Source organism: Erinaceus europaeus, chromosome 12 (genome assembly GCF_950295315.1).
Source record: "Erinaceus europaeus chromosome 12, mEriEur2.1, whole genome shotgun sequence".
Classification (NCBI taxonomy): Eukaryota; Metazoa; Chordata; class Mammalia; order Eulipotyphla; family Erinaceidae; genus Erinaceus; species Erinaceus europaeus.
In genome coordinates, this window is record NC_080173.1 from 90,405,831 (window position 1) to 90,432,681 (window position 26,851).

At 44.3% G+C, this 26,851-nt stretch overlaps 1 protein-coding gene across 2 annotated transcripts; it reads right to left on the bottom strand.

The window, feature by feature from the left end:
- Window positions 1–535: 535 nt before the first annotated feature.
- On the bottom strand, window positions 536–26,554 carry ZNF18 (zinc finger protein 18). 2 transcript variants are annotated; one of them, XM_060204453.1, is made up of 7 exons: window positions 26,494–26,554; window positions 22,560–23,073; window positions 19,150–19,339; window positions 18,615–18,706; window positions 11,627–11,711; window positions 8,405–8,509; window positions 536–3,470 (listed from the first exon to the last, which is right to left on the bottom strand). In XM_060204453.1, the coding sequence occupies exons 2-7, from the start codon at window positions 22,953–22,955 to the stop codon at window positions 2,683–2,685; spliced, it is 1,656 nt and encodes a 551-aa protein (XP_060060436.1). In that variant the 5' UTR covers window positions 22,956–23,073; window positions 26,494–26,554; the 3' UTR covers window positions 536–2,682. The 2 variants fall into 2 exon arrangements, with proteins under 2 accessions (XP_060060436.1, XP_060060437.1); XM_060204454.1 differs by lacking the exons at window positions 18,615–18,706; window positions 19,150–19,339.
- Between the last annotated feature and the right edge of the window lie 297 nt (window positions 26,555–26,851).

Below are 26,851 nucleotides of genomic sequence, written 5' to 3' on the forward strand. Positions count from 1 at the left end.
ACCTTTCCTAACCAAGTTCTCTCTTCTTCCACTATGTCTGGTCCAGGCCTTGAGAGTAGTCTGAGTCCTAAATGGTAGTTAAGAGGCCAAGAGAGGAAGTCGGGCAGTAGAGCAGCGGGTTAAGCGCGCACGTGGCACAAAGAGCAAGGACTGGCATAAGGATCCCAGTTCAAGCCCCAGGCTCCACACCTGCAAGGGGAGTCACTTCACAGGCGGTGAAGCAGGTCTGCAGGTGTCTATCTTTCTCTCCTCCTCTGTGTCTTCCTCTCCTTTCTCCATTTCTCTCTGTCCTATCTACAAAATAAATAAATAAAATTTTTTTAAAAAGAGGCCAAGAGAAAGAAGTCACAAACACTTGAGCCCTGAGGTGTTTTTTACACAGAACTGGACTCAGTGCTCTTATTTCCAGCCACTTCATGGACTAGGAACATCAGCTTCACCCAGGAGTCAGATGATTCGTACTCAAAACCTGAGTTTGAGAAGCTTTGTCCTAGATTAAGAAAACTCATTCATTACCAAAAAACTTTTTAAAAAAATCAGACAGTAAATATTTTAGACTCTGCGGTACATGCTGTAATTATTTAGCTCTACGTTGTGGTCCAAAACAGCCATCAGCAAGCATACGCGAGTGTGACTTAGCTTTGTTCCAATAAAACTGTTAATTGCAAAAATAAATGGATGCAGTTTATATTTCACTGATAACTTCCCTAGCAGTTATCTAGCAGGTAAGGAAGAGCATGATCCATTCAATAAAGAATCTAGCATCTGTTCACTGGAGACAAAACTATGAATGAGGCAGGTTGTCACCTTGTGTCTCTGCCATGCTGGAGGGACTTAAGGAGAATCCCTTACTAAAGCTTTTCTAGTTCTTCCTCTTTGAAATAAATTTCCATACTTCAATTTCATACAATAAATTTCCATTGCTTTCTGGATCCACTAACTAGAGGGTCTTACTCCTCATTGTTATATTGTGAAGAGGGTAACAAATTCTTCCTGGGCCTTAGAAACTCCAGTTTTTAAAGTCTTGTCACTCTTCCTTCAGTAACCAGTAACATACTTCATTGTTTGTCAACAATTTGCAGTTTTATGCTTCCAGGTTAATCTGTTTGTTGGCAAGGGGCTCATCTTGAACTTGACTGAGAACAGTACAATCAGAGCAGGCCAGGGGAAGACCAAAATGGAAATCATCCTACACAAGAACTGGACATTCTGGAGCATGCAACTTTTGAAGACATGGATAAAGGCAGCTAAGATATATGTGATCATAACCCTCTAGACAGTACTGTAAATTAAGATCAATACTATTGATTTTCCTCCTAACACCTACAAACTGATATAATAAAAAATTTGAAAGCATGGAACACTTGGGCAAAAAAAAAAAAAAGGAAAGCCTTAAATGAGAGAAGGGCAGTCTGATGCTTGCAAGCAGATGGGCAGTGGACTTGGAAAAAGGAAGCCAGAGACCACCTTAGCAATGAGTGTAAGTACCCAGTACTAGTCTATCGCTCACACCAAGACACAGATCAGTACTTCCAGCTGATTAATGATACTGCCAGTTTTGTGTAGGTTCTCAACTACCCATTTATAGTCGTCTATGAGAAAATAAACGTTAGGGGCCGGGTGGTGGTGCACCTGGTTGAGTGCATATGTTACAATGCACAAGGGCCCAGGTTTGAGCCCCTTGTCCCCACCTGTAGAGGGAAAGCAAGTGTCTCTCTCTCTCTCTCTATCTCCTTCTCTAATCCCCACCCTCTCAATTTCTGGCTATCTCTATCCAATAAATAAAGATAATTTTTAAAAAATTTTATATGCACTTTACAGTCAACATAGTGGACACTGCAGACACAAATAAAATAGGGACTGGTTTAACTAAGTTTATTTAAAACAAGGGGTTCTTGAAGTTGGATGGCATGTTCTTTCATGTGGATGGCAGAATATGCACGAGATCCTCTGTCTTCTATACTCCTTTAATAACAGCAGATCTGACCTAGAATCCGAGTTCTGTAGGGCTGATCCCAGGTTTTGTCTCTGAGCAGGAATTTGCCTTTTAGCCACTGCAATTCTGCTGCTCTCATTTCTCAGCTGCGGTTTCCATATGACACTTTTTCTACAGGGTTAGAAATACAGATAAACTGAACACTGAAAATCATTCTTTGTCCTAATGTATGAGCAGGAAATTAAACCAGCATGAAATAAATCCAATCCTGAGACCAGTATATCCTCCATGTCTGAAACCACGTTCATGTTCTTGCCTCTAATCCATGGGGAACGGGGATGGGGGAGGGGGTGGCAGGTGTTAGGGCACCAGGTTAAGCACATGACGCAAAAGCTCAAGGACCAAGGATCCCAGTTTGAGCCTCCAGCTCCCCACCTGCAGGGGGAGTCACTTCACAAGCAGTGAAGCAGGTCTGCAGGTGTCTATCTTTCTCTCCCCCTCTCTGTCTTCCCCTCCTCTCTCCATTTCTCTCTGTCCTATCTAACAACAGCAGCAGCAACAACAATGACAATAACAGCAACAATGGGAAAAAATATGGCCACCAGGAGCAGTGGATTCATAGTGCAGGTACCTAGCCCCAGCGATAACCCTAGAGGCATGACAGAGAGAGAGAAAGAGAGAGAAGGAACAGGAAATCTTTTAAGAAATGTTATTTCTCCAGATGAAGCAAAGTCTTTTTCAAGTGGTTACTGAAAGGACTTCTTTCCTAAGTGGGACCTTTGATGTTTATCAAGGCTTGAGCTCCAACTGAAACTTTTCCCACAGCGGGAACATTTATAAGGTTTCTCTCCTGTGTGAACCCTCTGATGTCTATTAAAGTTTGATCTCTGAATAAAACTTTTCTCACAGATGAGGCATTTATAAGGCTTCTCGCCAGTGTGGATCTTCTCATGGTGACGCAATCCTGAGAAGTCACTAAAGCCTTTGCCACAGTAGTCGCATTTGCATGGCTTCTCTCCAGTGTGAATTCTCTGATGTTTCACGAAGTCGGAACTCCGCAGAAAAGCTTTCTTGCAGATGGGACATTGAAAATATGTCTCTCCGGTGTGAGTTCTCTGGTGAAAAACCAGCTGAGAATTCCTATAGAAGGTTTTCCCACACTCCCTGCAAGTGGGGAGTTTCTGGGCCATGGGGGCTCTTCGTTGACCTTTTAAAGGAGAGACCTCTTTCTTCTCCCCCAGCCACAGCATGGACAGTTCACCTAGGTGAGGGTCAGGCAAGTACTGGCCTGGCTGCTTCCCAGAATTCCTTTCTTGAGAAGAGAGTTGTTCCTGGGACTCTTCACCCTGCAGGCTTTCCTGAGTCTCCGGGGTACTATCTTCTCCCAAGTGTCTAGACTCCTCCTCCCTGAAGTGGTCACTCAGAGTAGCCTGAGAAGGTGTCGCTCCTGAGGAATGACAGGAAGCGTCGGGAGGTTCCTGGCTTCTGTGATTTTCCAAGTCTAGGTTTTCTTTGTCATTCTCCTGTCTGTCACCTAAAGGAAAAAAGGAAAGGGAAAAAAAATGTGACCTGGTTTGATAAATGATAATTCCCCTCTAATTCATGTGGCAAAGAAAGAGTCATGCTTAAACTGTTTCCTTTTTTCTTTCTTTCTTCCTTTCTTTTTTTTTTTTTTTTTTTTGGCCTCCAGGGTTATTGGTGGGGCTCGGTGCCTGCACTATGCATCTACTGCTCCTATGGCCATTTTTTCCACTTTGTTGTTGTTGGATAGGACACAGAGAAATCAAGAGAGGAGGAGAAGACAGAGAGGGGGAAAGAAAGATAGACATTGGAAGTTGGGCGGTATCACAGCAGGTTAAGCACACGTGGCGCAAAGCTCAAGGATCGGCTTAAGGATCCCGGTTCGAGCCCCCCCTGGCTCTCCACCTGCAGGGGAGTCGCTTCACAAGCCGTGAAGCAGGTCTGCAGGTGTCTGTCTTTCTCTTCCCCTCTGTGTCTTCCCCTCCTCTCTCCATTTCTCTGTCCTAATAACAACGACATCAATAACAACAACAATAATAACTATAGCAACAACGAAAAAACAAGGGCAACAAAAAGGGAAAACAAATAAATAAATATAAAAAATTATAAATATATATTTATAAAAAAGACATCTGCAGACCTGCTTCACCACTTGTGAAGCAACCCCCCTGTAGGTGGGGAGCTGGGGGCTTGAACCTGGATCCTTGCCGGTGTGCTTGTACTTCATACTATGTGTGCTTAACCTGGTGTGCTACTTGCCCAGCCCCATTTCTTTTTTTCTAAGAAGGCATGAGTAACTAAGGAAAAAAAGTATTATCCAGCCTGTATACCTGCTCTGCGGTTTATTACAGATCAGGCTTACAAATAAGTCACTGCTCTAGCACAGCAAATGGCTAACAGTAGAGAGGAATCCAGAGACCGCCCTTAGAAGGTTTGTAGACCCAAATCCCCAAACAGAGTAGCATACACTCTTTTGGTTTTGATGCCAGATCAAACCTGGGTCCTTAGATATGTGAAGCATAAAGTCCAACACTGAGTTATAGTCCCCAATCCAGTGTATACTTTGTAATGCCAAGGAACACTAGTGTATTATTATATAAAATTCTAAAAACAGTTTCCTCTGATTATGAATAAAATATATGCGATGACAAAAACACTTGGAGAAATGTACAAAAGAAATCTATCTCAATTATACTATCCAGAAGTAACCACGATGGCATACATTCTCCTACAGTCTTTTATTTAACTCACATACACGCCTCCTTTTTGAAAGAAAAAAAATGGCATCATACTACAGATCTAGTCCTATATCTTGCTTTGTAGCATTAAATTATAAAGTATGATATTTACCAACTTAACATAGACATAAACTAATGAAACAAAATGTATATTAAAATTAATGAAATGTCTGTTTCTCTTCACTATGGCTTCCAAGTACAGTTAGGTTGTAGCATAGAAGTGAAATCCTTGGTCTCTGCCTGTGACCAGGGTCCACCTATGCTTCATCAACTCACATATAAAATTTTGCTTTCTGGAGGCCAGGAGGTAGGGCAGCAGGTTAAGCGCACATGGTGCAAAGCACAAGGACCAGTGTAAGGATCCCGGTTCGAACCCCCGGCTCCCCACCTGCAGGGGAGTCGCTTCACAGGCGGTGAAGCAGGTCTACAGGTGTCTATCTTTCTCTCCTCTCCTCTTGATTTCTCTCTGTCCTATCCAACAACAAAAACAGAAATAACAACAATAAGAGCAACAGAAATGGGAAAAATAGCCTCCGGGAGCAGTGGATTTATAGTGCAGGTACCAAGCCCCAGAGATAACCCTGGAGGCAAAAAGAAATATATATATATTTTTTTTTTAAAAAAAAGCTTTTCCTCATCAAGACTTAAGCTTTTGTTACTACTGCTTAATGATGCACGCAGTTAAGTGTTTCATTTTGGTGACAGAATTATCAACTTTTATAAACGACCTGATTGCTTTCTACATCAAGAAGCTACTTACCTTTCTCTTTACCATATTAATAGTTTTCAAATTATCTACTAGAGACCCAAGAATCAGCTAGAGAACTAAACCTAAAATTGCTGGATCACAAAGTCTGGGCATGTATTCCCTTCAAATGGTGGAGGCACTTTTTCTTGCCACTTAAGAAACTGCCTTAAATATCAATTTAGGGGTCATGTGGTGGCGCACCTGGTTGAGCGCACATGTTACAACATGCAAGGACCTGGGTTTGAGCCCCCGGTCCCCACCTGCAGGGGGAAAGCTTTGCAAGTGGTGAAGCAGGGCTCCAGGTGTCTCTCTGTCTCTCTCTCCCCCATCCTCTTGATTTCTGGCTGTCTCTATTCAATAAATAAATAAAGATAATAAAAAAGACTTTTGTCAATATTTAATTATTTATTTTCCCTTTTATTGCCCTTGTTGTTTTATTATTGTAGTTATTATTGTTGTTATTGGTGTCATTGTAGTTGGATTGGACAGAGAGAAATGGAGAGAGGAAGGGAAGACAGAGAGGGGGAGAGAAAGATAGACACCTGCAAACCTGCAAACCTGCTTCACTGCTTGTGTTCCAGTCTCTTGGAAACAGAGCTGGCAGTCAGCTGAGGTCAAGAACAAACACCTCATCACAGACCCCTGCGAGCGCCAACCCGGCTTTGACCTAGCACGTTATGATTGGGCCCTCCTCAATCGCTATCGAACAGGCCATGGCCGGTGCACCGCTATGTTCCATCGCTGGGGAGCCAGAGACGACTCGAACTGCCCCTGCGGCTCCAGACAGACGATGACCCACATAGTCAACGACTGCCACCTCTCCAGATTCAAAGGAGGTCTCGAAACTTTACATCAGGCTCAACCTGACGCTGTTGACTGGCTACGGAAGAAGGGCAAACGCTAGGAGAAGAACTGCTTGTGAAGCAACTCCCCTGCAGGTGGGGAGCCGGGGGCTCGAACCAGGATCCTTACACTGGTCCTTGCACTTTGTGCCACATGCACTTAACCCGCTGTGCTACCGCCCGGCTCCCAAAAGATTTTTTTTTTTAAGAGACATTCATTTAAAAAAATAAATACATACACACACACACACACACACACACACATACACACACACACAATGGTCCATCATGGAGGTACACTAATACAGTCGTAATTTTTTTTAATTTTATTTATTTTCCCTTTTGTTGCCCTTGTTTTTTTTTCCCCATTGTTGTAGTTATTATTGTTGTTATTGATGTCATCATTGTTGGATATGAAAGAGAGAAATGGAGAGAGGAGGGGAAGAGGGGAAGACGGGGGGAGAAAGACAGACACCTGCAGACCTGCTTCACTGCCTGTGAATCGACTTCCCTGCAGGTGGGGAACTGGGACTGGAACCGGAATCCTTCCGCCAGTCCTTGCCGTGCCATGTGTGCTTAACCTGCTGCACTATCGCCCGATTCCGCATAAATACAATGTAAGAATTATTCAATTGTGGAAACTACTGTCGACTGTGTCTTCATAATTTATAAGTCATGGTGTGGGTGAAACTATTTTTTTCTATTTTATTTTTTTTTTTGCTTCCAGGGTTATAGCTGGGGCTTGGTGCTTGCACTATGAATCAACTGCTCCTGGAGGTTATTCTTACTGTTTATCACTATTGTTGTTATGATTGTTGTTGTTACTGCTGTCATTGTTGTTGGATAGGACAGTGAGAAATGGAGAGAGGAGGGGAAGACAGAGAGGGAAGAAAAAGATAGACACCTGCAGACCTGTTTCACCACTTGTGAAATGACCTCCCTGCAAGTGGGGAGCCAGGGGCTTGAACCAGGATCCTTAAGCTGGTCCCTGTGCTTGGTGCCATATGCGCTTGACCCACTGTGCTACTGCCTGGCCCCTGGGGTGAAACTATTTTTTTTTTTCACAAGCTGCTGTACTAATGCCTTAATGGAGGATTCTCAAAGTGAAATTACTATGTCGTTAGGTATGGATGTTATCATTAAGGCACCTAACATATTACTAACGCATTTATTTCTAGAATAACCATGCCATCCTATGGCATGAGACGGTAGACAGAGAGCAGGAGAGTGCTCAATACTTAGGTATTGAATGGGTCTTTAATAGCTGCTGAGTGGCAGGTGAAAATGGTTTCTCACAGTTAATTTTTTTCATTATTTCCTTAGCTGTTAAAGGATGATCTTTTTTTCACATTAGGAATTATCATATTCCAAAATCACTGTCCATTTTTATTGGTAAACTCCTTTTTTTTTTTTCTAATCAACATGCATTGTTAACTCTATGCTAACAAAGATAATCATTTACGGGAGCCGGCTGGCAGTGTACCTGTTTGAGCACACACGTTACAATGTGCATACATGTGCTTGAACCCAGGTCCTTTCACACGTGTGGTACGTGTGCTCTCTGGGGTCTAACACCCTCCAGCCCCAGAAGCAGGTCTTGTTCTTCGGCCGTGAGGCACATTCCTAGCCACTCCAAATACTGTTTTCATCTTTTGGGGGATTTTGATTAGAAGGATGAATACATGACTTGCTGTGGCTTTATTTCCCTGCTGATCTGTTTTAACTCGGAGTATTTCTTCCATAGGAACAAGCACAATATTGATAGCAGACATGCTTCCTCCTGGGATTTTTGCCTCAAAGTCTGAATTCAAGTCTGCCAGAGTGGTTGATTATTAATAGTATTAAACTAGACTAGTCCTTCCTTACCTTACTATTGCTGCTGCCACGCTAGTCCAGGGTCTGATCTCTGCACACCTGGGTTTCTGTGTTGACTTCTATAAGGTTCCTCTCCTCCAAGGATTCCTTCCAGCCTGTTCTATGTATTTGCTACTTTTTCAGCCTCTCTTTCTACCTGCCCTCTGTCACAAGGACCTACAAAACTTAAGTCCTAATATTTCTCCCACCACCTCCAATTTAAGGACAAGAAGCCAGAAGTGGCTCTGGGCCGAAGATTACTCACCTAAGCAGGTGGATTTCAGAGTCTTCTCACTGGTGTGAAGGTGCTCTCCTGCCAGCTCTTCAAACTCTGTCGAGTGACTTAGGTCAGGCTTAGAACTGGAAATCCCTACTACAGAGAAATATAACATGTGGGCCTGGATTAATGAGGAGGACCAAGGACCAAGGACCAAACTATCTTTCGAATAAGCATCCTAAGCATGAAAGAAAATAGAACAGTTCTGGGAGTCAGGCAGTAGCGCAGCGGGTTAAGCGCAGGTGGCGCAAAGCGCAAGGACCAGCATAAGGATCCCGGTTTGAGCCCCCAGATCCCCCAGATCCCCACCTGCAGGGGAGTCGCTTCACAGGTGGTGAAGCAGGTCTGCGGGTGCCTCTCTGTCTCTTTCCCTCTCTATTCCCCTCCCTTCTCAAATTCTCTCTGTCTCTATCCAGAATAAATAAGTAAAATAAAAATATTTTTTAAAAAAGTAAAGAAGAGGGAGTCGGGCGGTAACGCAGGGTTAAGCGCACGTGGCGCCAAGAGCAAGGACCGGCTTAAGGTCCTGGTTCGAGGGCCGGCTCCCCACTTGCAGGGAAGTCGCTTCACAGGCGGTGAAGCAGGTCTGCAGGTGTCTAGCTTTCTCTCCCCTCTCTGTCTTCCCCTCCTCTCTCCATTTCTCTCAGTCCTATCCAACGACGACATCAGTAATAACTACAACAATAAAACAACAAGGACAACAAAAGGGAATAAATACATAAATATTTTTTTAATTTTTTAAATTTTTTCTGAATATTTATTTTAAAAAAAGTAAAGAAGAAATAAAATATAACAGTTCTGAAGATCACATAGAAACTCATCTTAGAAAGAAGTGTGTAGGGAGTCGGGCTGTAGCGCAGTGGGTTAAGCGCAGGTGGCGCTAAGCACAAGGACCTGCATAAGGATCCTGGTTCAAGCCCTGGCTCCCCACCTGCAGGGGTGCAGCTTCACAAGCGGTGAAACAGGTCTGCAGGTGTCTTTCTCTCCCTCTTTCTGTCTTCCCCCTCCCCTCTCCATTTCTCTCTGTCCTATCCAACAACAATGACAACAATAATAACTACAACAATAAAACAACAAGGGCAATAAAAGGGAATAAATAAATAAAATAAATATTAAAAAAATATTAAAAAAAAAAAAGAAAGAAGTGTGTAGTGCAGGACAGACTTTGGTCCATGTGGTCAAGTGCACACGCTACCATGTGCAAGGACCTGGGTTCAAGGCCCCAGTAGCCATGTATAAGGGGGGAAGTTCCCAAGTGGTAGAGCAGTGCTGTGGGCATCCTCACTTCTCTCAATCTCTCTCTGTCTGTCAACTTCTATCAAAGAAAGTGGGAAAAGAGGAAAATATTGGCAGAACTCTTTTCCATCTAAGTTTTATAGGCATCTTCAACGACACAAGTCCAGCTACAAGGCAGACAAAAACAAATAAACCAGTGGGACTACATCAAATTGAAAAGCTTCTACACATTAAAAGAAACCATCACCTAAACAAAGAGACTCCTTAAGGAATGGAAGATATTTACATACCCTACATCAGACAAAAAGCTAATCACCAAAATATACAAAAAGCTCACCAAACTCAGCAGCAACAACAACAACATGACCCCATCCAAAAATGAGGGGAAGGAGATGAACAGAATATTCACCAAAGAGACGATCCAAAAGGCCAACAGACATATGGAAAAAAAAAAACCTCCAAGTCATTGATTATCAGAGAAATGCAAATAAAGACAACCATGAGATATCACTTCACTCCTGTGAGAATGTCACACATCAGAAAAGGTAGCAGCAGTAACAAATGCTGGAGAGCTTGTGGGGACAAAGGAACCCTCCTGCACTGCTGGTGGGAATGTCAACTGGTCCAACCCCTGTGGACAGCAGTCTGGAGAATTCTCAGTAGAAGTGGTCCTTCCCCATGACCCTGCAATTCCTTTCCTGGGGATAGATCCTAAGGAACCCAACACACCCATCCAAAAAGATCTGTGTATACATATGTTCATAGCAACACAATTTGTAATAGCCAAAACCTGGAAGCAGCCTGCTTGTCCAACAACAGATGAGTGGCTGAGCAAGTTGTGGTATATATACACAATAGAATAGTACTCAGCGGGAGTTGGGTAGTAGCGCAGCGGGTTAAGCACACGTGGCCTAAAGCGCAAGGACCGGCATTAAGGATCCTGGTTCGAGCCCCCGGCTCCCCACCTGCAGGGGAGTCGCTTCACAGGCGGTGAAGCAGGTCTGCAGGTGTCTGTCTTTCTCTCCCCCTCTCTCTGTCTTCCCCTCCTCTCTCCGTTTCTCTCTGTCCTAACAACGACATTAATAACAACAATCATAACTATAACAATAAAACAAGGGCAACGAAAGAGAAAATAAATAAATATTTTTAAAAAGAAGAAAACTGAGAAATGATACAGATATACCAACAACTATATCTACTGTAAACCATGAATTCTCCCAATTAAAAAAAGAATTTAAAAAGGTCACAGGAAGTGGTGAAGTCAGTGTGCAGGCAATGAGCCCCTGCGATAGCTAAGCCTGATGGGGGAAACAAAAAAAAGGGAGGGAGTCAGGCAGTAGCACAGCGGGTTAAGCGCATGTGGCACGAAGCACAAGGACCGGCTTAAGGATCCCGGTTCGAGCCCCCGGCTCCCCACCTGCAGGGGGGTTGCTTCACAGGCGGTGAAGCAGGTCTGCAGGTGTCTGTCTTTCTCTCCCCTCTTCTGTCTTCCCCTCCTCTCTCCATTTCTCTCTGTTCTATCTAACAACATCAGTAACAACAACAATAACTACAACAACAATAAAAAACAAGGGCAACAAAAGGAAAAATAAAATAATAAAAAAAAAAAAAGGGAAAGAGAAAGAAAGATGTGGGGAATGTCTAGCACTCACTAGAAACTCACGAGATGGCAAGGGTCTGTGTTGAGTGTCTCAAAAAGAAGTCTGGACAGGTGACCAGACCACCTGAAGCTGGAGTAAGGGTCGTGGACTACGAAAGGTTGTCTCAGACAGCGTGGTTCAGGAGAGAAGAGCATGGGTCCAGAACTCACAGCTGAGTTCCAGTATAGCTCAGTACTTGCCATATCTACCGTATAACAGTGAAAACCCAGTGCCAGAGGCCTGGGGCAGGGGTAGCACAGCAGACTTGCACATGTGCAGCGAGCAGCTGAGACTCACGTCCATCATCTTAAACCAGGGATACGCATGCCCTCACCTCCTGAGATCATTTTCCCGTACGTCTCCAGCATGAGATCCCAGTAGTGTTCGTTTTGTGTGGGATCCAGGTGCCTCCACTGCTCCTAGGAAAAAATAAAGTACCACGTCTGAATCTCCAGGGAAGGCTTCTGAACTCTGCCTAGACAGGACGTGAGGAGAAAGATATGGATGTGCCCAAGGATTGTAACTGCCAGAAATGTCCTGTGAGAGTGTCACACATCAGAAAAGGTAGCAGCAACAAAGGCTGGAGACAGGCGATGGGGGGCAAAGGAACCATCCTGCTCTGCTGGTGGGAATGTCAATTGGTCCAAGCCCAATGGGGAGCAGTCTGGAGAAGTCTCAGAAGGCTACAAGTGGACCTTCCCCAGGAGAGACTTTTCAAAAGGAGAATATAATGGGAAAAGTATAATCCCTATATCAGTATTTCTCCTGGCTACTGAATATCTATGTTTTAAGTGTGGATTTTTTTTTTTTTTTTTTTTTTTTTTTTTTTTGCCTCCAGGGTTACTGCTGGGGCTTGGTACCTGCACGGCAAATCCAACTGTTCCTGGAGGCTATTTTTCCCACTTTGTTGCCCTTGTTTTTGTGCTGTTGTAGTTGTTATTATTGTCATAGCTGTTGCTGTTGTTGGATAGGACAGAGAGAAATGGAGAGAGGAGGGGAAGACAGAGAGGAGAGAAAGATAGACACCTGCAGACCTGCTTCACCACTTGAGAAATGACCTCCTGCAGGTGGGGAGCTCGGGGCTTGAACTGGGATCCTTACACTGGCCCTTGTGCTTTGCGCCATATGCGCTTAACCTGCTGTGCTACTGCCCAACTCCCTGGATTTTCTTTTTTTTAAGCTGCATGCATTCAAGAGTAGGAAACACAGGCAAAGGTCTTTTTGGTTTTTTTTTTACAGTCCCTTTTTTCTTACCTCTTTCAGTGCTTATAGTAGAAGCCTTTGGTTAGCAAGATCTTGTTATTTCCATTCTTTAATAAATATATGGAAATTCAAGGGGGCTGGGCAGTAGCACAGCGTGTTAAGTGCACATGGCAAAGTGCAAGGACCAGCATAAGGATCCCAGTTCGAGCCCCCGGCTGCCCACCTGCAGGGGGGTCACTTCACAGGCGCTGAAGCAGGTCTGCAGTTGTCTATCTTTCTCTGCCCCTCTCTGTCTTCCTGTCCTCTCTTGATTTCTCTGTCCTATCCAACAACAACTACAGCAATGACAACAATAATAACAACAACAAGGGCAACAAAAGGGAAAAAAATAGCCCTCAGGAGCAGTGGATTCGTGGCGCAGCTCCAGAAATAATCCTGGAGGCAAAAAAAAGGGGGGGGGAGAGAGAGAGAGAAATTCAAAAGAAAAAAATGAACCACTGTGGGGCAGGGGTAGACAGCATAATGGTTATGCAATGAGACTCCCTCATGCCTGAGGCTCCAAAGTCCCAGGTTTAATCCCCCCAACAGAGCTGAGTCAGTCTCCGTTTCTTTTGGAAACAGCACCATCTTGTGGAATTTGTAGATAACTGTCACAAATTACAGAGAGCTATTCATACTGACTTCATTTACTGAAGTCTATCTTTAATTTCTATCTTTCTCTCCTCCTCTCTGTCTTCCCCTCCTCTCTCCATTTCTCTCTGTCCTTGACAACAGCAACAACAGCTATAACAACCACAACAAGGGCAACAAAATGGGAAAAATAGCCTCCAGGAGCAGTGGATTTGTAGTACAGGCACTGAGCCCCAGTGATAACCCTGGAGGCAATAAATAAATAAATAAATAAATAAATAAATAAATAAATAAATAAAAATAAAAAGATATATATATATAGTTAGAAAAAAAGCAAGGTAATACATAGCAAAATCAAATAAAATATTTTTAAATCAAGGTAATATACAGTAAAACAGACCCAAAGACACAAGCCTTCGGAATACGAGACAACTTTAAAGTATGAAAGGGGAGGAAAAAGTGGATAGATGCTATTCAAGCAAAAAAAAAAAAAAAAAAGATAAAACAGTTTAAGACTCTCATATGCATTTACATATATATATAAATTATATATAATACTTTCTTATATAGCATAATATAGTCTTCTCTATGTAACACAATATAGCCTTGGTATATAGTACAATATTACCTTCTTTTTTTAAGATTTTTTTTTTATTTATTAATGAGGAAGATAGGAGGAGAGAGAAAGAACCAGACATCACTCTGGCACATGTGCTGCCGGGGATCGAACTCAAGACCTCATGCTTGAGAGTCCAAAGCTTTATCACTGCGCCACCTCCTGGACCACACCACCTTCTGTCTTTTTAAATGATATAATTATCTCTCTAGTACTTTTTAATCTTTCCTTACATATTTTTTCTTTGTTTTTCTGATACTTCTTATCATAGATAATACCTTGAGTTTCTTCTATTTTAATTTTTTATTATCTTTATTTATGGAATAGAGAGCATCAGAGATGGGGTGGGGGACAGTGGCTTACCAGGCTAAGAGCACATAGTACAAAGCACAATGACCAGTGCAAGGATGCCAGTTTGAGCCCCTGGCTCCCCCACCTGTGTGTGTGTGGGGGGGGTCGCTTCACAAGCGGTGAAGCAGGTCTGCAGGTGTCTACCTTTCTTTTTCCCTCTGTCTCTCCCCACCCCCTTAATTTCTCTCTATCTTATCCGAAAAAATTAAACAACTAGCCTCTAGGAGTGGATTCATAGTGCAGGCACCAATCCCCAGTGATAACCCTGGAGGCAAAAGAGAGAGAGAGAGAGATGAAACAGAAAAACACCTGCAGCACTGCTTCACCACTGGCAAAGCAATCCCCCTACAGACAGGGACCTGGGGCTCGAACTTGGGTCCTTGCGCACTGTAACACGTGCACTGAACCAGGTGCGCCACCCCCTGGCCCCCCTTGAGTTTCTTTAATTTGGTGTTTATTTCTGAAATTACTTTGGCCTTGTTATGTATTTCTTTTTTCATATATAATTTTTTTGTCTATTCCTTTTTTGTTGTCGTTGTTGTTTTATTGTTGTAGTTATTATTGGTGTTGTCGTCACTGGATAGGAAAGAGAGAAATGGAGAGAAGAGGGGAAGACAGAGAGGGAGGGAGAAATACAGACATCTGGAGACCTGCTTCACCACTTTTTTTTTAGTTGTTTTTTTTTAATATTTATTTATTTTCCTTTTTGTTGCCCTTGTTTTTATTGTTGTTGTTATTATTATTGTTGTTGATGTCATCGTTGTTGTACAGGACAGAAAGAAATGGAGAGCGGAGGGGAAGACAGAGAGGGGAGAGAAAGATAGACACCTGCAGACCTGCTTCACCGCCTGTGAAGCGACTCCCCTGCAGGTGGGGAGCCTGGGGCTCGAACCGGGATGCTTACACTGGTCCTTTCTCTTTGCACCAAGTGTGCTTATCCTGCTGCGCTACCGCCCATCTCCCTTGTTAGGTATTTCTTTCCAAGTTCTACAAGCACTTGTTCTTATTTACCCCTTCCTTTTGACTGGCAACTACCTCCAGATACCTAACTGCCCCTTCTTTTAGCATGCATATTTTTATTGACCATGTTTCTTCTTAAGTGACCTAAAATTATTTTTACAATATTGGATATTATCTTTCATCCACTATGTAGCAACTATTTTCTAGCTTATTGTCTTCACATATTGCAGACTGTTGCTGTTCTTCTTATAACTTAGTATCTTGCCTGAATGTTACGATTCAACTCTTTTTTATTTACATTTAAATGAGATTTTTTTTGCAGGGATAAACTATTGCAGTGGGAGTGGGGACTTTTTTTGGGGGGGGAGAAGGAGGCACTGCTTTAAAAAGCATTTGTCTCATGAAGTGTGTGAAGGGTGAAGGCTTGGGTATGAGTTCTTTTGAGTCCGGGTACCAACTACAAGAGACCACCACAGAAGGCACCAGGGGAGCCTTCCACGGACAGTGGAACAATGCTGTGGTGTTTCTACTGTACCTCCCCATTCTTTCTCTTCCCCTTTTTCCCTCCCCTCTAAATTATAAAAGAAAAAAAAAAAAGAGGCCTTGAGATAGCAGCTCAGTGGTATTCGGTATGCAAGAGGCCTTGAGTTCAATTCCTGATTCTGTTTTTCCTTACTTCTGTCCACTTTTGTTTCTTTTTTTTCTTTCTGTCTTTTTCTCTTTCTTTCTTTCTTATTGATTGATTGTTTATGGTGGTGCCTGATATTGAACCTGAAACCCCAGGAGTCTCAAGACGCGGCTCTGCATTAAAAAAAAGGATTTGGGGGAGGAGAGGTAAGGCAAGAAGTCTTATGATCCAGTATTTTGTGTTCAAGGATTTTATTGTTATAGTCTGTATCTGTTACCCAATGACCTGGATTTCTCTGGAAAGCAGCGACCAGATGGTTTTGCTCACATGTGCATATAAGGAATTGAAACACATGAATGTGCAAAAGAAAAAGAAAAAAGCTGAGCTGCCTCTAAGACTTTGTTAAAACTATAGTTATTATCTTTGGGGTGGGGGCCAGGTGGTGGCGCACCTGGTTGAGCGCACATGTTACAGTGCGCAAGGACCCAGGTTCGATCCCCTGGTTCCCACTTGTGGGGGAAAGCTTCACAAGTGGTAAAGCAGGGCTGCAGGTGTCTCTCTGTCTCTCTCCCTCCCTATCACCTCCTTCCCTCTCGATTTCTACCTGTTTCTACCCAACAAATAAATAAAAATAATTTTTAAAAAAACTCGTAAAAAAAAATGTTAAAAAAAAATCTTTGGGGTGGGGTTGGGGTGCCAGAACCGCAGCGGGTGTGGTGTGAAACTATCTCCCTGTAGTCTCATGAACTTGGAAATTATTATTGTATTATGTGTGTGCATGTATGTAATAGATATGTGTGACATATGTCACATAATACAGTGAATTTCACAATGTTTGACACACAAAGATTACTAGGCTTACAAAGAAATGGGAGAATGCATCTCACCATGGAGAGATCAAGTCACTGAAAGTACATCAGAGTTGACACAGGTGGTAGGTCAGGAGACACAGACATCACTAGAGACATTATTACTATACTCAGCATGGGCAAGAGGAAGATGGAGGGGAGACAGGATATTAAATGCAGAAATAAATGCTACGATAAAGCTCCTATTAAAACATCTAGAGATGAATAATATAGATGATGAAAATACATTTGTGTAGAATTAACTGAAGACTGTACACAGAAGAAGAAAAGATATGAATAAGAAGATATGAAAGGGTGGGAGTCGGGCGGTGGCACAGCGGGTTAAGCGCACGTGGCGCAAAGCGCAAGGACCCTCATAAGGATCCCGGTTCGAGCCCCCGGCTCCCACCTGCAGGGGAATCGCTCCACAGGCGGTGAAGCAGGTCTGCAGGTGTCTGTCTTTCTCTCCTCCTCTCTGTCTTCCCCTCTTCTCTCCATTTCTCTCTGTCCTACCCAACAACAATGACATCAATAATAATTACAACAATTAAAAAAAAAAAAGATATGAAAGGGAGTTGGGTGGTAGCACAGTGGGTTAAGTGCAAGTGGCGTGAAGTGCAAGGACCGGCATAAGGATCTGAGTTCGAGCCCCCAGCTCCCCACCAGCAGGGCAGTTGCTTCACAGGCGGTGAAGGAGGTCTGCCAGTGTCTATCTGTCTCTCCCCCTCTCTGTCTTTCCCTCCTTTCTCCATTTCTCTATGTCTTATCCAACAACAACAACAACATCAATAACAACAACAATTATAACTACAACAATAAAAAGGCAACAAAAGGGAATAAATAAATAAATTTTACAAAAAAAGAGACATGAAAATAGAAATGATCCCCAATGAAACAGAGATAAAAGACCATCAGCCAGTTAAAGGATAGTTATTTCTTTAACTTTTTTTTTAATCTTCCCTCACTACAGTAACAACTCCAATTTTTCTAGGATTAAAGTTATAAAAATTGCAATGAGCCTTGTACACAAGCAACTTGAAGGAAATTGACTCCGAGTTGTAAAACCAGTGAGAAAATATCAAAAGCCTCATGTATGGTATGCTAGATAAGAAAAACAGCTTGTCATTTTGTGTGTATATACATAGGTCAAAAAACTTGACAGACTATACACTATGTAGGTATATATTGTATAAGTTCAGTCTATTGCTTGCCAATTAAATATAGCGTTGATGGGGGACAGATGTTGGCACACCTGGTTGAGCGAACATGTGCAAGGACCCAGGGTCATGGCCCTGAGCCCTAGCTTTATGATGTATCTCTCTCTCTCTCCTTCTTTATCAACCTCCTCTCAATTTTTCTCTGTTCTATCAAAATAAGAAAGGGAGGTAAGAGGGAAAAAAAATGCTTCTGGGCATGGAAGATTCATTTCACAGGCACCAACAATAAAAAAAGTAAAAATCAAAAAACAAAAATCCATCGCCGTTTAAAATCTCAAACTGATTCCTATGTTAAGGTCTACACCAGAAAATGATATACTCTTTCTTTTTTTCTTTTTTTTTTTAATGTATCCCAAAGATACAGATAAAAGAGGAGAGACAAGATTGCCTGTTCACAACAACTTTCTCAGATCCAAGACTCCGTTATTCACGATGAGCACGGGAGACATTCTGTCTTAAGATAAAACATTAATGTGGGTTTCACTAAACCTTAAGATGTGTCATCATCATCATCATCATCACCCTTCTTGCACTTCTTTCTTTTAAATTTTTGTTTGTGATTATCTTTATTTATTTATTGGATACAGACCGAAACTGAGAGAAAAGGGGGTGATAGAGAGGGAGAGAGACAGAGAGACACCTACAGCCCTGCTTTACCACTCGCAAAGCTTTCCCCCTGCAAGTGGGGACCGGGGTCTCACACCCGGGTCCTTGAACCCTGTAACATGTGCGCGCTCAACCAGGTGCACCACTACCCAGCCCCGCACTTCCTCTTTATTCCACTTCAGAGAGGCTTTCTAATCCTTTTCATTACTGACACAACATCAAAGCCTAGCCAAGGATTAGAGGAGTAGTCAGACCCAGCTTACCTGTGGTGCTGTTTGCAGAAGTGAAACTCCCAAGTCTCGGTCTCTGATGAGCCTTTCCTCAGGTTGGGAAGGAAGCAAGGAAGCAGCCATCACTGAGTTAAGAAATAGGAAATTTCAAGACTCTAGACAACTTCCCAAAAAATTTTTTTAAAAAATATTTGTTGCAATCTCCATGATTCCAAAGACTTGTATTTATTTATCTCCCAACAAACTTGAATGCCCTTTGACCTTCCCATCAAACCCATCCGTACTTCCTCTACACCTCTCCCCAAAAACGAAGCTGAAATGAATTAACCCACTCCTAAAGTAGTTTAATCGCTTCATTTGGCTTCCACTGAAGTTGCACATGCATTATTATTATGATCGATCTCCAAAATTAAAGTGCCTCATGCAGGCCTACTCTGTTTCTGAATTCTCAGGGACAGCCCAGTCTGTACAGCGTACCATTTTTCAACTCACTCGTAGGCCTACTAAGCACAATTCCAGAATTCCTCCAAGAAGGCCCCACATGCTACTGTCGATAACTGCCCCTCACCGAGTTCCTGCTCTGTGTCAGACTCCTCTTTCACAATGTGAGTGAGGGGCTCCTCCAGTCCAGAGGGTGAGTTCTGAAGTCCCAGCTCCTCAGGCCTCACTTCAAGATGGCGTTGTTCCACTTCTACTTGGCATCTTGCAGATTCCACTTTCTCTGGTAGGATTTCCTGTCCTAGAACTTGGATGCTGATCTAAAGTACACACAGTGATGAGTGAAAGATCCAAAGCTAGACAACTTCTTATACAGTTTAATCTAAAGATGGGATGGGAGAGATTAGTTTCAGTCCCTGATGACTAGAATATGTTTAAAGTCACAGAAAGCCTTACGATTAAATGAGGTGAGAGAAAAACCTTGATATATTATAAAGGGAAGTATGTATATATCCAGGGTTCTTGGCATTTGGCACAAAGCTTCTAAAACCCCTGGAATTTCCTGACAGGAGTGTTGCTTGTTATGTATATCGCGTTCCCTTCAATCACTCTTGTCGTATGCTTTACATTGGTTTGTTCTAGCCCTCCCCCACCAAGAGAATTGGATCAGTCCTGCTAATTTCGCGGTGCTTGGCCCCGCCCCAAGGAACCCCAGGAGAGGGTTCCTGAGTTGGAGAGTGCCAGAGTTTCAGAGGGGGTTCCCGAGTACGAGAGTTCCAGAGTGCCAGAGTTTCAGAGGGTTCCCCAGTAAGAGAGTTCCAGAGTTCCTGAGTTCCAGAGTAAGGGAGAGGGTTCCTGAGTTCGAGAGAAAAAGAGAGAGTGCTTGTGCCGCCGCAAAGAGACAGCAGAGTTCTGTTTGGTGATTAGTTTGTCTTAGTTTATGAATTGTTGTTCCTGAATAAAGAAATACAGCTTCCCTGCCCAGCCGTTGTCTCCGCGTCTCTGTTCACCACCGCGAAGCTAGACCCGCCCGGCCAGAGCCTTCCGAATTTTAACAACACACTCTGGTAAAGAGCTCACACTTGGAAGACATGGGGACAGCACCAGAATGGAGGCTGTTCACCAGAAGAACCCACGTGGTTACAGGGCCAGAACCACCACCCTCAGCCTCTAACAGAAAGGAATTGAGGATTTCTAGTCACCACTGGTCAATGCCTAAGTTGTGGACTCTTCATTAAGAAAAAAAAAAAGGGAGGTGGGTGGTAGCACTGCGGGTTAAACGCACATGGCGGGAGTCAGGCAGTGGCGCAGCGTGTTAAGCGCATGTGGCGCAAAGTGCAAGGACCGGCATAAAGATCCCCGGCTCCCCAACTGCAGAGAAAGTCGCTTCACTGGTGGTAAAGCAGGTCTCCAAGTGTCTGTCTTTCTCTCCCCCTCTCTGTCTTCCCCTCTTCTCTCCATTTCCCTCTGTCCTATCCAACAACAGCGACATCAATAACCACAACAATGTTAAACAACAAGGGCAACAAAAAAGGGAAAATAAAAAAAATTTTTTTAAAAAAAGGCACATGGCGCAAAGCACAAGGGCCAGCGTAACAATCCCGGTTCGAGCCCCTGGCTCCCTACCTGAAGGGGAGTCACTTCACAGGCAGTGAAGCAGGTCTGCAGTTATCTATCTTTCTCTCCCCCTTTCTGTCTTCCCCTCCTCTCTCCATTTCTCTCTGTCCTGTCCAACAATGACAATAACAATAACAACCACAACAAGCGCAACAACAAGGGCAACAAAATGGGGAAAATGGCCTCTAGGAGCAGTGGATTTTTAGTGCAGGCACTGAGCCCCAGTCTAACCCTGGAGGCAAAAAAAAAAAAAAAGGCAAGAAATAAAGAAAAGAAACAAAGAAAAAGACCCTATACTCTGGGGCTGCAGAAGCTTCTGAAGCAGTGAGAGTTCTGAGAGAGTGGTGTGCACAGAGACAGCATGGAGGCTCTATGCCACCCCCATCTCCTCCATCTGGCTGTTCATTTCCTTTATCTCAAATATGTCAAACCTGTAGAGGTCCGTTCTCCTGTATTCTGGCTTTATTTTTATTATTATCTTTATTTATTTATTTTTGATTTAGTTTCCCTTTTGTTGCCCTTGTTTTTTTTTATTTTTTATTGTTGTTACAGTTATTATTGTTCTTATTGATGTCATTGTTGTTGGATAGGACAAAGAGAAATGGAGAGAGAAGGGGAAGACAGAGATAGGGAGAGAAAGACAGACACCTGCGGATTGGCTTCACCGCCTGTGAAGCAACTCCCCTGCAGGTGGGGAGCCGGGGCTTGAACCGGGATCCTTCCACCAGTCCTTGCACTTGGCGCCACGTGCGCTTAACCCGCTGTGCTACCACCCAACTCCCTATTTATTTATTGAATGGAGACAGCCAGAAATTGAGAGAAAGAGGGAGACAGAGAAGAAGAGAGACAGAGAGACACCCGCAGCCCTGCTTCACCACTTGTGAAGCTTTTCCCCCTGCAGGTGGGGACCAGGGGCTTGAACCCAGATGCACGTGCGTTGTAACATGTGCACTCAACCAGGTATGCTACCAATCAACCCCCTTTCTCCTGCATTCTAACACGTCTTTCTGGCCAACTGTTAAACCTGAGGATAGGGCTGTGAGGACCTACAAACAAATCCTCGGCCCATCAATCACTAGTATAGGGACACAGGTCGCCTCTGTGTCTTGCTAACGATGTCTGAAATAGAGACAGTCCTGTGAGACTCATTGTTAGTGTGAGACCTGAGCCAACTCCAGAGAGTGTCAGAACTGAGCTGCATTCTCGGATGCCTGCCTTGTATCAGAGAATTTCCAAATCGGTTATAAAAATAAAATAAAATAAAAATAGGAGGTAAAGGGAGTCGGGTTAGGTAGCGCAGTGGGTTAAGCTCAGGTGGCACTAAGCGCAAGGACTGGTATAAGGTTCCTGGTTCAAGCCCCTGGCTCCCCACCTGCAGGAAAGTCGCTTTACAGGCGGTGAAGTAGGTCTGCAGGTGTCTGTTTTTCTCTCCCCCTCTCTGTCTTCCCCTACTCTCTTCATTTCTCTCTGTCCTATCCAACAACAACAACATAATAATAATAACTACAACAATAAAAAACAAGGGCAACAAAAGGAAATAAAGAAAAAAGAAAAAAATTCAAAAAAAATAGGAGGTAAAAAAACAAAAACAAAAGGGAGTCGGGCGGTAGCACGGAGGGTTAAGCACACCATGCAAAGCGCAAGGACCGGCATTAGGATCCTGGTTTGAGCCCCCGGCTCCCCACCTGCAGGGGAGTCGCTTCACAGGCGGTGAAGCAGGTCTGCAGGTGTCTGTCTCTCTTCCTCTCTATCTCCCCCTCCTCTCTCAATTTCTCTCTGTCCCTATCCAATAACAAATAAAAAATAATAAAAATAAAATAAATAAATCACACTGGCATCAGAAAGGAAGACAAGACGATATACCTGCTAATACTCCAGAGTTGCCCCCAAACTTACTCACAGACCGGAACACCCCCTACTCACCCACTGCCACAGTCTCTGGGGGTCTCCCTTTAAGCTCTCCACAAGGGTCACGGCCTCCTCTCCACTGCCTGGACACTGTCTGCGAACCCACATCTGAATCTCCCCAGGCAGGATGGTCAGGAATTGCTCCAGCATAAGGATCTCTAGGATCTGCTCCTTGGTGTGAACCTCGGGCTGCAGCCACTGGAAACAGAGTTTCCGAAGTTGTTTCAGGGTTTCGTGGGGTCCAGACATCACCTGGTAACGAAACTGGCGGAAAAGCCGGCGCGCAGTCTCCGAGCTGGAGAGCTCGCCTGCTGGAGGGGCAGCAGCATCAGGGCCGCAGGACAGAGCGTCGTCCTCAGCCTTTGTCAGTATGGGCCGCAGGACAGGGGCCTGCCGGGCCTCCAAGGGCATCGTCTGGCTCTGCAAAACCGTTTAGGTGAGGTGCGTCTGAGACAGCGTAGTCTCCGGAGACAACAAGGTCTTCGCAGAGCTTCTCATAGGACCACTAGTGAGGGGGTGAGATCCAGTACTAGACAGAGAGAGAGGTACATGATCAGTAAGACCAAGTTCACATGTCCTATCCTCAACGAACTCAGAGAGCATCTCCAACCAGCCGAAAAACTCTGGTTATGCTACTGTATTTTGAAAGACAGCAGATTGTATTTTTGTATTTTTTTATTCCCGTTTTGTTGCCCTTGTTTTATTGCTGTGGTTATTATTGTTGTTGTTATTGGTGTCGTCATTGTTGGATAGGACAGAGAGAAATGGAGAGAGGAGAAAGAGAAGACAGAGAGGGGGAGAGAAAGACAGACACCTGCAGACCTGCTTCACTGCCTGTGAAGCGACTCCCCTGCAGGTGGGGAGCTGGGGGCTCGAACCGGGATCCTTACACCGGTCCTTGCGCTTTGCGCCACCTGCGCTTAACCCGCTGTGCTACTGCGTCTCCCATTATTGTTATTGATGTTGTCATTGTTAGATAGGACAGAGAAACTGAGAGAGGAAGGGGAAGACAGAGAGGGGGAGAGAAAGACACCTGCAGACCTCCTTTACCACCTGTGAGGCGACCCCCCTGCAGGTGGGGAGCAGGGGGCTCCAACTGGGATCCATATGCTGGTTCTTGCACTTTGCGCCACGTGCGCTTAACCCGCTGTGCTACCACCCGACGCCCAAATTGTATTTTTTAAAGATTTTTATTTATTGTAAACATCAATTGCACAGAAGTAAATTCGAATTTTGAAATACCAAGGTGTTACCATAATAAGAGATTAGAGAGGGGGAAAAAATGTACTCTTGCCCAAAAGATGCAAGGAAACATTTCAGTTGAAAACTAGCTGTGTAAAACAAAGCAGAATGTGAGAAGTGTTAGGAGTCAGGTAATACATGGGGAGTACAAATGGGTTACAAGAGAAATAAGAAATGAAAAATTTGAACTGTGAGGGGCCAGGTGGTGGCACACCTGGTTAAGCGCACACATTACAGTGTGCAATGACCTAGTTCAAGCCCCTGGTCCCCACTTGCAGAGGGAAAGCTTCATGAGTGGTGAAACAGGGTTGCGGGTGTCTTTCTGTCTCTCTCACTATCTACTCCTCCCATCTCAATTTCTCTCTGTGTCTCCATGGAATAATAGATAAATTTAAAAGAAAACGTGAATTGTTAAGTATGAGATGGTATTAAAAACAGGGGGTTGGAGTAGGCAGTTGGGCAGTGATGCACCCAGTTAAGAGTACCCATTACCATGCACAAGGGGACCAGGGTTCAAGGCCCTCATTCCCATCTGCATGAGGGAAGCTTCATGAGTGGTGAAGCAGGGCTGCAGGTGTCTCTCTGTCTCTCTCCCTCTCTATCTCCCCTCCCCCTCTCAATTTCTCTGTCCCATCAAATAAAATAAACAAATAATACATTTTTAAAAAATTAGTGAAGCAGACTCTGATAAGTTAAACTGATAATTTAAGGATGCACAATGCCAGTTGTAAATCAAAGTATTATACAAAAAGGTATAGCTTAAAAAAAATAAGTATAGCTTTAAAAGTAATAAAAGATTACTAAAAATATTTAATGGCCTAAAATGTAATAGGAAATGAACAACTAAGGCTAAAAAACAAAAGGTCAAATGAAAAAAAAAAAGCCATATGATACCCAACCACATCAATAGATAAGTAAATTTATTGATCATTTACAAGTGATAGCCTTTCTCCTTCACCAAACTAAGACGAAGCAAACAGCAGTCAAGTTCCTGAAGTCTCCTGACTAGGTCTAGTCCCTGAGCTCCTTTTCTTGATCTTCTTAGGTCTAGTTCTAGCATGAATTTCAGCTTAGAGGAAAATCTCCCTCCCATCTCTGATCTCTGGTCTAATTCTTCCTCATTAGATAAAGGGGACAGTCAGCGGTAGAGTACAGGACTTGCACGCCTGAGGTCACAGGTTCCATCCCAGAGAACACAGGTGCTGGGGTGGTGCTGTGGTATCTATTAATCTCGCTCTGCTAAGTCTTCAAAAGCAAGTTCTCTATCACCTCAACCATGATATCTGACCACTCGAGTTATCTCACCAAAATCCTTTATTACTCTGGCCTTGACACAACTGTCAAGGCCATTTAGCCAGAAATATTTTCTCCTAAGTAATCTTTTACCCAGTGACTGACATACACACACACACACACACACACACACACACACACACACACCCCTCTCCTGGACTACAATTCTCCACTGTGACACACTCTCTCTCTAGAGTAGTAGCTGTCCCTTGGAATAAGATCTGTCTTCCCATCTTCAAAAGAGTCTCTCTGGGGTGGCATTCTCTCTGTCTCTCTCTCTCTCTCTCTTTAAACACTGAATTATCAATCAGCTCTAGTTGGTGTTATGTCGAATGTTTACAATTATGCTGCAAGTCTTAATTAAAGTCCATACGCCATCAGGAAATGTCTGTGAGATTCCCAGTCGCAAAAGTCACACCCAGGAAACTCTTTTGTCTGTGCTTTGGGGAGGAGAGCAGACAACCTCTGGAAACCTGTAGGGGTGGTTTGAGGACTGTGAATAAGATAAATAAAATAAAATAAAGTAAAATAAAATAAAATAAAATAAAATAAAGTAAAATAAAATAAAATAAGGGGTTGGGCTGTTAGCGCGGCGCTTTAAGCGCACACAGCAAAGCGCAAGGACCCGTGTTAAGGATCCTGGTTTGAGACCCCCGCCTGCAGGGGGGCCGCTTCACAGGTGGTGAAGCAGGTCTGCAGGTGTCTATCTTTCTCTCCCCCTCCTCTCTCCATTTCTCTCTGTCCTACCCAAACAACAATGATGTCAATGACAACAATAATCATAACCACAACAACGATAAAACAACAAGGGCAACAAAGGGGGGGAGTGGGCCCCTGGAGCATTGGATTCGTAGTGTAGGCATCAAGCCCCAGCAATAACCCTGAAGGCAAAAAAATAAAATAAAATAAAATAAAATAAAATAAAATAAAATAAAATAAAATAAAATAAAATAACATTCTGCACCCTGCAGATGCAGGGCCATGATCCTTATCCTACTATATTCTCTAACCCCGGGTTCTCCCAACACTTATGGCACCCTGGAGAGACAGACAGGCAGACAGACAGACCATCCAGACACCAGCCCATCCAGGGTGCCTCTTGCCCAGGCTCATCAGCAGCCCTGGGGGAAAAAAAAAAAACAAAAAACAAAACACAAGAATAAGGAGCCAGTGGGGAGACATCCCCGCCGAAGGTGCAAGGACGCCGGCGGAGTCCACTCCCCGCCCCGCCGCCCCTCCCCCTCCCCCTCCCCTGCCCCAGGCGCCCGTGCACGCGCGCCTCCGGGTGCGGGCACGCGCATCTGTCGACCCCGCCGCTCCCGAGGCCCCGACCGAGCCGGGTGCAGACACCAGAGGCGCCCAAGCCCGACCCCGGCGGCTGCAGCTGCGGCCGGCCCAGCCCGCGCGCGCTCACCTCGGGCCCAGGCGCCGGCTCCGGGCGCACTTCCGGGAGATGGGCCGCTGCGCGCGCCTCTCCAGCCGCGAGCCAGATGGTGGGCGGGGCGAGGGGCGGGGCCAGGGCAGAGGTGGAGGATCCGATTGGCTGCCTCCCAAGGCCGGTTTGGGTCACCGGGCTGCGGCTGCTCCTCCGAGCTCACCCAGCCGACGTGCAGACAGACATTGGGCGGCTTCAACTCCTTGTGGGTCCCAGCCTCACACCCAGAGGGGAGCCTTCCCCGGCTTTGCTCTGTCTTTTTTCCAGCTGTCTGTCAGTCTGTCTCTCTCTCTGTCTGTCTGTTTTTCCTGAGCGCTCTCCTTTCTCTTCTCCCCTC

Excerpts from the sequence above, each read along its gene's own strand:
- ZNF18 (XM_060204453.1), bottom strand. The coding sequence starts at position 22,955 with ATGCCCTTGGAGGCCCGGCAGGCCCCTGTCCTGCGGCCCATACTGACA. Across the intron at positions 18,707-19,149 it reads TGACACAGAGCAGGAACTCG|TGATGGCTGCTTCCTTGCTT; the intron begins GTGAGGGGCAGT and ends TTCTTAACTCAG. Across the intron at positions 3,471-8,404 it reads TCTGAAATCCACCTGCTTAG|GTGACAGACAGGAGAATGAC; the intron begins GTGAGTAATCTT and ends TTTTTCCTTTAG.